At 40.8% G+C, this 10541-nt stretch overlaps 2 protein-coding genes across 2 annotated transcripts in view; one reads left to right on the top strand and one right to left on the bottom strand.

Annotated features, from left to right (window-relative positions):
* Positions 1–203: 203 nt before the first annotated feature.
* On the top strand, positions 204–3116 carry HSCB (HscB mitochondrial iron-sulfur cluster co-chaperone; the record flags this gene model as incomplete). The annotated part of the gene is made up of 4 exons (XM_010192026.1): positions 204–293; positions 820–964; positions 2440–2487; positions 3025–3116. Coding segments are annotated over 4 exons (375 nt in total), but the record flags the coding sequence as incomplete, so codon positions are not given.
* A 1004-nt stretch (positions 3117–4120) lies between these two features.
* LOC104546599 (solute carrier family 2, facilitated glucose transporter member 11-like) overlaps positions 4121–10541 on the bottom strand; it is a gene marked incomplete at its 5' end in the record, with an annotated part of 7736 nt that continues 1315 nt past the window's right edge. Inside the window, 9 exons of the mRNA XM_010192027.1 lie at positions 4121–4339; positions 5234–5361; positions 5622–5697; positions 6230–6331; positions 6434–6544; positions 7013–7200; positions 7851–7999; positions 9479–9608; positions 9843–9967. Of these exons, the coding sequence (XP_010190329.1) occupies positions 4121–4339; positions 5234–5361; positions 5622–5697; positions 6230–6331; positions 6434–6544; positions 7013–7200; positions 7851–7999; positions 9479–9608; positions 9843–9967 (1228 nt within the window). The remainder of the gene's footprint in view (positions 4340–5233; positions 5362–5621; positions 5698–6229; positions 6332–6433; positions 6545–7012; positions 7201–7850; positions 8000–9478; positions 9609–9842; positions 9968–10541) is intronic.

Genomic DNA, 10541 nt, shown 5'->3' on the forward strand with positions numbered 1-10541 from the left:
GGGCCGCTGTGGGGCCCCAGAGCTCAGCCCAGTGCAGTGACAGGGCGTGCGGGCCCGGGTCCCCGTCCTTGTGCTTCCCATCGCTGTTAAAAATCAACTTTCAGCTTTGCACACGCGTGTGGTTTGGGAACACGACTTCCCTGCAGGTAACAGAGCGAACAGTTGTCGCTGACTTGTGACTATTATTTCTCATCCGTCGGCAGAAAGAGCAGTTCTACTCCGAGCAACACTCGTCCTTGATTAACAAGGCCTATGAAACCCTCCTGAACCCTCTGAGCCGTGGCCTCTATCTAGTAAGGTGTTCATTACGTATTTTATCAATATTCCTGTAATTAATCAGAGGTGGCTGGCAGTAACGTAATGAATCTGACCTTCAGCTCCATTGCTAAGGTCCTGATTTGAGTTCCTCTGAAGAAGAGGATTACCAGGGTTTGAAGGGAGACGGGAAACAAGCTTGTCTGAAAATTTGTCAGCTTTTCCACTGTTTTATTTAACGTTTTACTGGTTGTTACTGTATAATTTGCTGCTCATGCTACACTAGCTTGTTTCCTGCATGTCAGATTGTGTTTGGCCATGGCTGTGCCTTTGAAATGTCAGTCTGGCCCTTGGCAGCCTTTGTTAGGTTTTTTAACTGCTGATTTTATGGTCTACCTATGGAGTTAATGTTAAGACTGACCCTGTTTGCACATGGAATAAACCAGAGGTTTATCAGATACAAATCTGACTGAGACTTTCTAAAAGACTTAATATCCCAGACAGTAATTCACACTGAAATAGATGTAAAAATGTGTATTTCCAAACTCCCATTTTCTTCACCAGCTGGAGCTGAATGGAGTAGAGACGGCACAAGAGACAGACAGTGATGCAGACTCCGCGTTTCTCATGGAAATAATGGAAATCAATGAGAAAATAGCAGAGTCGAGAAATGAGGGTATCCTTGAAGAAACAGAGAATTTAATTAAAGGTGGGTTATGATTTGAGGGCTTTGTACAGAACTGTCTTGCCGTATCTCGTGTAACGTGAGAGCCTTTCTGAAGACTCTTAACTTTTTCGCTGTATTTCTTTCAGTCTCTCTAACTTCATCAGACTTGAATTGAGTCGCTACAAGAGCTTCTCCCCACAAAAAAAATGTTGTCTGTGCCAGTTTATGCCACATAAGCATCAATCTGACTTGAGAAAACCTAGGACAGTACCTGTTCTGATGGCAGAGTAGGTCCATTCTGACTACAAATAGGTCCTTTGACTATAAAAGGAAGTTATATATAAATACTCAACCTTCCGCAGATCAGGACAAGTAGATTGTTGTAAAGGAAAGAACCACTCCAAATGAAGTTTGATAAAGTGCTTGGCTGATCACATGAAATCATTTCATTTATACAGACATTGTTTCTTTCCACTTCAATGATTCTTATCCTTAGATGAGAGGCTTTCATGTTTATACTGTTGCTGATACCTAAAACTGAGTTTATTGGTATATTTAATTCTGTGCAATAACAGTAGTGTGTCAAAAGCAATTGGAACAGCTAGAATAAAAACTTAAGTAGAACAGAAGAAAATTAACTGTAGCAGGGTAAACTCGTACCCCAAAAGTATGTTTAGATTTCTGGGAATTCACTGACCATTGACTGGCATTAGAATGGCTGTACGTAAACATGGTGAAACAAAGAAATACAGCAGAATCACAGAATCCCAGACCGTCAGGGATTGGAAGGGACCTCCAAAGCTCATCCAGTCCAATCCCCCTGCCAGAGCAGGAACACCCAGATGAGGTTACACAGGAAGGCGTCCAGGCGGGTTTTGAATGTCTGCAGAGAAGGAGACTCCACAACCTCTCTGGGCAGCCTGGGCCAGGGCTCTGTCACCCTCACTGAGAAGAAGTTTCTTCTCCAATTGAAGTGGAACCTCCTGTGTTCCAGTTTGTGTCCGTTACCCCTTGTCCTATCATTGTTTGTCACTGAGAAGAGCCTGGCTCCATCCTCATGACACTCACCCTTTAAATATTTCTAAACATGAATGAGGTCTCCCCTCAGTCTCCTCTTCTGCAAACTGAAGAGCCCCAGCTCCCTCAGCCGCTCCTCAGAAGGGAGATGCTCCACTCCCTCCATCATCTTTGTAGCCCTACGCTGGACTCTCTCCAGCAGTTCCTGTCCTTCTTGAACTGAGGGCCCAGAACTGGACACAATATTCCAGATGCGGTCTCACCAGGGCAGAGCAGAGGGGAGGAGAACCTCTCTGCCCTACAACCACCCCCCTCCTGATACACCCCAGCAGTTTGAAATGGTAATTTAAAGTTTGTCAGCAATATTATGAAAAGCTCTCTTAGCTCCCAGAAGACCATGAGACTGGAGATGAAGGTTCCCACCGCAGACAATCAGACTGCAGTGGTATTAAATATACAATGCAGATAAGAAAGAGTAAATTAAATCATTTGTTTTACAGCTAAACAAGAAGAACTGACCAAAGAGGTGACTGCAGCCTTTGAAAGAGGTAGCTGTTTCTAATAAGTATTTAGTGCTGTACGCGTCAGTTAAAAGTGCTTAAAAGAAAAAAAGCCACATTCTCTTATTGGCAACTATTTCCTGAACTACAGAACAGAAATACTGCATAAACAAGTGTTCTTTGTTTGGTGTTTAGGGTAAATACTTCTAAGCTGACCTTTCTGCTGATGCAGGAAATTCAGGAGTTTGTATTAGATTAAAAAAAAAATAATAAAATGCATATTTTACATTTTTCAGTGTTTAAATACACTTTAAGAAAATAGTTTTTCTCGTCTGTATACTTACATTTCCCCAATGGCTACATCAACGCTACAGCCACTTTACTGTAAAGTCATTAAAGAGTATTCATGTTGTATTTCTACATTGCACATCTTAATTTGTTTTGTAAAAATACCTGAGATGAAAATAATAGGCAGGGTGGTTTTAATAGCATAGGGGTCCGTACAGCTCTTACTACTGAAACAGGGGCTGCCATTGAAATCTTGAAATCAACTTTATAAACTAGCAATGTTCTGTTTCATTTCAGATGATCTCCAAGAAGCTAAGAAGCTACTAGCCAAAATGAAATACTTTGCAAATGTATTAGATAAACTAAAGAACAAGAAGATTCCTTCCTGATACGGCTTCCTTTACCATCAAGAGCTACTGTGATTTTCAATTAAACAGCTGATTTAGTTACCAAAAAGCAGAAGAATGGTGTTTGCTTCCTACGGTGTCATTAAAAGCTTTAATTCTGAGAGGAGGAAGATAAATGTCAAAGAAATCCAGTGCTTATTGGAGCACTTCTTAAGTAACAGATGGCATCAGGAAATGCTTTCAACCAGGAGAAGATGTCCTAGGTGGGGCAGGGCTGCTGTCCTGGCAGGTACGGTACAGGAGGGAGTACCAGAGAGGCACACAAACACTGTATGTAATCGACATTTCTTTGTTTTACTACCTGTTGCACAGTTTAAAATGTTAAGATGTTAGGTTAAGGGAAAAAAAACACAACAAAACCCAAACTCAAACTCCAGAAACTGTTTTATTAGTACCCTTTTAGGAAACAAGTCTTTATAATGTACGTTACTACAAATAACAGTAGTTCAGATAGGTGCTGCACTGGCTTTGTAGAGTTACAGCAATAGGACTGGGTGAGGAGCGTCCTTAAATCTTTCAAAGAAGGTACTTAAGTGAAAAACAGCAACAAACACCCCACTTTATACATAAACTAGAATATTTAAAACATCGGTTTCTTGGTCCTTGTTTGGGCTTTAACACCTCAATATTTTATTCAGTAAAGCGTTAACATAGGTTTGATTACCCAAGTGTGAAGAAGGGGCTCAGAAATGCATGAGCACCCACTGAAATCTGGCAGGGGGAGGAATTCACCCTTCCCGGCATTTCTGCATCCCCACAACGTCAGGGTGTAGCTAAACATCAAGTCTTGTACGCATAATGTGTGGTGTTAGTAGCATCCCAGCAATATATGTTTTAACAACATTGCAGAAAGATTAACTTGCCTTTAATTGATCTTCCTCTAAATATACAGGAGGATTTAATAACATACTTGTTCACAGTGTTACAGGGCTAATGTAGAAGACACTGTTTGTAATCCTCATTAAAATTCTGTTACAGCTACGAAATTACAGAGAATTTTTTTTAAATTCATCATGGAGTTGTCTTCTTTCACAAAGCTCCGTTTCCTTTTTTTTGCTATTTCTTCCAAAATTAAGCTTGTGAAATTCCTTTTTGATTTCCAGAAAAGATTTGTTTTTTGTCTCAGGAATGACGAGGAAGATGAAAGCGGCGACTAAGGAGCACTCCAGTAAGAACACCAGAAAACAATACTGCTTCAGTCCATTCTGAAAGTGAAATTTATTTTCTTGTAACGTATTTCAAGTATAACAATGGTTTTGGAAACTAAAAAGGGGTTTTTTCCCCCATTCACACCTAACATTGCTGCTCAGATGCTTTTTATTGGAAGACCTTTAACCTATCCTTACTTTACACATAAATGTTAATTTTTATTTCTTCAGATAAGACTGCTAAGTGCTACACAAGACTCTTGGTAGTCCTTTATTTGAAAAGAAAATTAAACACACTAAACAATTCAGAATATAATGCCAAGTCAGTATTTGCTGTTCAGCTGTCTCATATTTTAAGATCGTGTGGTTTATCTTTTTCTGAATGTCTGTTGATATTTTTCAATGCTATACATCAAATCCAACTATCTCACTGAGAAGCAGAGTTCAGCCAAGGAGAAAGGAATGTCAGATCAAGATACCCTGCTCCGTGCTGTTCCTGCATGGTTTGTTCTCAAGAGTAAGTGCTAAAACTGAAAATAAAAAGGTAGAACTGAAGGCCTGCGTTGTTTTCCTCAATCACCTTCCTGCTCACAGAACCCTCTGGATGAGGTTTAGTGAGCTCAGAGGTGTGAGCTGCTGGCCCCAGGTATGGCTTCTACTCCAGTTTGACATAAAAGCACTATTAAGAAATGTGTTATTTGAAACTCAGTATCTGATTACGTTAAATTAAAATTGTCCTCATGCATTCCGTTCAATTTTCATTCGTCGTGTTTTATTATTTTCTGTTGATATCTAAAAATTACTTTCAGAGGGACTGAACCTCGTTATGCTGAGGGGTCATGTGCATCCTGTGTTTAGGTGTTGCTAGACAGGAACAAGCAATTTGATGGAACCCGAGCAGAGATGAAATGGGAGGAGAGGCAATGAGGAAGATGGGTTCTGGGTACTTACCACGATGAATGGAAAGAGCATTCCCACTGTGAAGAAACTGATCCAACTAATCGTCCCTCCTATCGTGTAAGCAGCAGGACGTGAAGACTGTATAAATATTTCGGCTGTCAGGGTGTTTGTTATGCCACCTGGGGAGATCACATTCAGAAACAGAACAGGTTATTCTGCACAGTGTCTCTTTGTGGTATTTCCAAGGCCAGAAAAATCGAGTTGCTTTTGAATAATGCCATTAACTGATCCAATTCTATTAATATATGGATATTAACATCACATTTTTGGATCATTCCTGAGCCTCAGTAAACTCTGCCCGGCTTAGCAGAGCTGCTGCCATCCCCCCTTCCCCAAGCACACGTTTCACTGCCTTGAAACAGTCGTTGCTGTCTCATACCTGGTCCCAAGCCAAAGCTCAAGATGAAGGCAAAGATGGATGCCATGCTCACGTAAGGCACCCATGAGTACAGGTCCTGGAACAGAAGAGAATGAGAAGGTTTAGTTCAGATTTTGATAATGCAGTTTTAAAGTTTGGTTTAACAGTTACGTTCCCTTTTGCTGTGTTATTGCAACGAAGGCTAACAGTCATTGACAGCTGTTTCCAATAGTTTCTGTGAATTTACACTTGGTGTGTAAGTGTCTCTTGAATTTCAGCATCTTTACAATATTTTTGTTTGATTGCTTTTCAATTAAGTGACCAAAGTGGACTCTGATGCTTAATAACATCACTATGTAGTATTTAATCCTACAATGACTTCAAAAGCTAGGATTGACACTACTTTGCCATCAGTTTTGTCAGTATTAAATGCAGCTGCAGCTTTAAGACAAATACACAACCAAATCTTAGCCGAGAGCATTCTCTTATTTTGGGGAAATATGGCTGCAGAAATCGCTGTCATTTTTTATGCTGCTGTTTAAAACTGTTAGGTGTTAAAACTGGCTCTTATCTTCCAGACTTTCACTCACTCATGGTATCATGTAATGTTATAAACAAGTCCTTCACACCTGGTAAGTCAGAGAGAACGTTAAAACGATGCACCAAAGGCTCATGAGGACGTAACCCCCAATGACGAGGCATCTTCTTCCCACGTAGTCTATCAGTAAACCCTGTGGGCAAGACATAATTTTCTGTTACTATATTTACCAATGCTCTTCTTCAAGAAGAATCGTGACTCTTTATGCTAGAAGAGAAAATAAATTATTACTTACACAGGTGAGGGCTGTGAGGCATTCACAGGCTCCAGTGCCAAGCGTCACATATGGGATTTTTTCTGCTGCGATCCCAGCTTGCTCAAAAATGTAAGTTGCATAGAAATAAATCTACAACAGGAAAAAATAGAATGGGTCAATCCTGGTAGTTAAATTGTTGGCTGGAAATAAAATCATACTGAACATGTTTATTTTATATTGTGAATTATTAATTTGACATGAACAGCAAGAAGAATCTGTTACATTAATGTCTAGCTGAATACATTGCTATCGTAAAAGCAAATTAATTATTCAACTTACTGAATGTATTACTTCATATTCTTAAACCAAACACAATGGGATAAGCTGATCCACCTGCATTTACTTTTTCAGAAGAATGTAAATACGAGTATTAGGTCATTCTTTATAAAAATCTACGTACCAGAAACGTAGAAATGAAAAAACAGTGAAAAGAGATATAATACAAAGCTATCCTTTCCCACTTACCCCATTTCTCTGAGCTTCTGTATGTGGATCCTTTGTGTTAGACAGACAGAAATGAAGTAATTACTTAAGCTGTGTGTAGGTGTGAGACCTTACCGCGTTTATCCCACTGAGCTGCTGGCCCATGGTCATCACAATCACCGTAATGAGCTGCCACCTCACCCCGCGGTCGCTGAACAACTGCCAGGGCTTCTTGGGCTTCTCCCCATCCAAGGCGAAACATTCCCGCTGGATGTCTTCCATCTCCCTTCTGTACTCCGAAGAGCCATGAAATCGCTTCAAAGCTAAAAAAAAGAAGAAAGTTAATTCTCTTATGTTTACCTATTGACCACAGCTTCTGGAAAATCATCTCTTTCCATAATGACCTGGCTTTTGCTAGGATATGAAAACTTTCTGCTTTAGGAAGCTGGGAAAACGTCCTTTGCTGTGAGACTTGGGTTTTGCTTGCTGGTTTTCCAATCTTTTTCTTGCTGTGGTGGATTTGGAGATTTCAGTGGCATTACTTTGCTTTTTCAAGAGGAATATCTGACTTTGAAATACTCGCCAAACAAAATATTTTGAAGTTGTTTATATCTGAACCACAGACCTCCAAAGAGTATTTTCATTAAAGGACACTGACAAGTTTGAAGTCTTTTGCTTAAATTCTAGGCAGATATTATGAGAAAAATTATGAAACCTTTCGAGATTTCATCAGAGAGTAACAAAAGATGAACATGTATTTCAAAAGAGATAAAAAAGTTGTGTTCACAATCCATTACAGACTCCCAAGTTCCACATTTCCTCTTTCCATATACGCTCACTGGAGGAAAACCATGGGCCATAAAGTATTGGGTGACAGAACTGTGCTGTGCTGATAAAGACAAAAGGAGAATCTGGAACCCAAGATACTCACTGCACCCTTCTGAAGACACAAAGTATAAGCGCTGTACATTACCTTTGGCACAGCCCAGTTCATCACCTCTGTCAATGAGAAGGTATCTGGGACTTTCAGGAAACCACGGCAGGAATAAAAGCTGGGCAAATGCTGGGAAACAGCTGCTGGAGAGCAATAGAGGCCAATGCTTTTCTCCACCTAATAATTCCCTGGGAGAGATGTGAAAAAAGGAGGGGAAAAAAAGAAAAACAACCAAGTAAGTAGCTATTGGTGACTGTTCAGAAGACTTCTGGGAGCAAGATGTTGTCCATCAAGAGAAGTTCCCTTGTAAGCAGTCACCTACGTCTTGTGAACCTCAGCAGAAAGAGGTTGGGAAAATATTTTCCAGCCACTCTGAAATCAGATTTCACTCGGGAAGAGATGAGCAACACTGCTTTACTGCTGCTTCTTGCTGTGGTGGTTCTAAGCTTTATTTCCAGGTTTGCCAAATCAGTGTTTTCTACCAATGCAGGAAAGTAAACGCATGTGGACTTCACCTTAAGGTTAGCAGCAGCGTTTGCTTTTGAGAATCACACAAGAATTTAGCACAGAAAGGAACTCAAAGTCATTTGATTCCACCTCCCGTTCACAGCTGATCTAAGGAGGAAGTGTATTACACAGAAAGGAATCATTACAATTGGTACTATAGAATCAGCAGGATTATGTGTTGTGGGCAATGTAAACTTCTTAAAACAGTACATTCCATTTCAAATACTGCCCCTAGGCCCTCTGCTCGTGGAACTTTTCAAAATCCAGCTGGATCTGAAGTCCCTACCTGGTATCACAAGGGACAAAACCAGCAGCAGCGCTGCAGTACAGAAACACCGAATCCTTTGCTCTCAAGTCCACTGGCTCCAGCATCAAACTGGCAGAAAATACAAACTCATCATAAATGTACCTGTTTTACTGATGCTGTTCTGGCTGAGCCATCTAAAGTGAGAATACTTCTCTCCAGTTCTGGGCCCCTCAGTTCAAGAGGGACAGGAACTGCTGGAGAGAGTCCAGCGTAGGGCTACAAAGATGATCAAGGGAGTGGAGCATCTCCCTTCTGAGGAGCGGCTGAGGGAGCTGGGTCTCTTTAGTTTGCAGAAGAGGAGACTGAGGGGAGACCTCATTCATGTTTAGAAATATTTAAAGGGTGAGTGTCACGAGGATGGAGCCAGGCTCTTCTCAGTGACAAACAATGATAGGACAAGGGGTAACGCACACAAACTGGAACACAGGAGGTTCCACTTCAATTGGAGAAGAAACTTCTTCTCAGTGAGGGTGACAGAGCCCTGGCCCAGGCTGCCCAGAGAGGTTGTGGAGTCTCCTTCTCTGCAGACATTCAAAACCCGCCTGGACGCCTTCCTGTGTAACCTCATCTGGGTGTTCCTGCTCCGGCAGGGGGATTGGACTGGATGAGCTTTGGAGGTCCCTTCCAATCCCTAACGGTCTGGGATTCTGTAATACTTCCCTGCACAGACAGCACAGCTGCTTTGCAGTTGTAGGAATAAGATGAAAAAAGCAAGGTTTCCTTCTCACAGGTCTGAAGTCGATTCACCAATGCTACCATGGCCACAATGAATGTTTTGCAGGGAGCTGCAGGGAACTGAAATTCTTTATGTGGGAGGAACACAAGGCAAGAAAAAAAAAGATGCATTTCTAACCTCAAACCAATTATTTGTCCTGTCAGAATGCCCCCAGTCAGAAAGATGGAGCTCCCCATGGCCATGCCACCTCTAAGGTGTTTTGGGGCAACCTCCCCAAGATACAGAGGCTGCACACAGAGCCCAATACCTGCAAGTAAATGGAAAAAAAAAACATTTGCCTATTAATAGATTTTTGCTTTGAAAAGAGTTACTGAACCAAAACATCTAGGAAATCAGACTTAATCCTATTAATTTAGCTGCCTTCAGATTCCAAGTTAGGCCAGTTTTTTGTCAGCTTATCTACAAAGCGGCATACAAACATACCCAAAAAATCAGCAGTAACTATAATCTACATTGAGAGTAGGAACAGAAAAACACTCACCTGAATTTATGCCAATCAAAAACCTTCCAGCAATCAGTAACTCAAACAGTCCTGTAGGAAAACTGATCCCCATTAAAACGGAGGCCAGTATTGCTATAATATTATTCATCAAAAGAGCTCCTTTCCTAAAAGAGGAGGGGAAAAAAAAGACACACACAAAAAAAGGGAAACATTAAGGAAATCTGCAATAACATATTTGGGGTTTTTTTCAAAGTTTTCCTTTCTGGTAATATGGAAAAAAATAGACTTTATACTGAAGAAATGTGCTATTCACGGGAAATCCAGATATCTGATACAACTATTCACTCATATTTTTTAAAGAGTCTGAACGTAAGGATCATGCAGAAATATGGCAGAAATGCTTGACAAGGCAGGAGAGGGGTTTTGATCATTTATGCCATTGCTATACAGAACACACATGAAGAGTTATAGACTACACTGCATGTCCTCACGGGCATGAAGGCTGCAAATGTGTATGGAGGAATCTGTGTTTCCTTCCATGCAGTTTGTGCGTACTCCTACTTAGACTTCAATAAATGTAATTAGGATTAAATAAATAAACAAAACCAGACTGGAAGGCTGTAATTCAGGGCTCATCTTTTAAAGTCGCATTGGAACAAACTGTAAAATTCTACCAGAAAACTCTGCTTCGAAGTGAAAAACATTTCTAGTCACCCAAGGTTCTTTTTCTCCCGCTCT

The sequence above is a fragment of the Mesitornis unicolor genome, unplaced genomic scaffold (genome assembly GCF_000695765.1).
Source record: "Mesitornis unicolor isolate BGI_N332 unplaced genomic scaffold, ASM69576v1 scaffold34219, whole genome shotgun sequence".
NCBI classification, from domain to species: Eukaryota; Metazoa; Chordata; class Aves; order Mesitornithiformes; family Mesitornithidae; genus Mesitornis; species Mesitornis unicolor.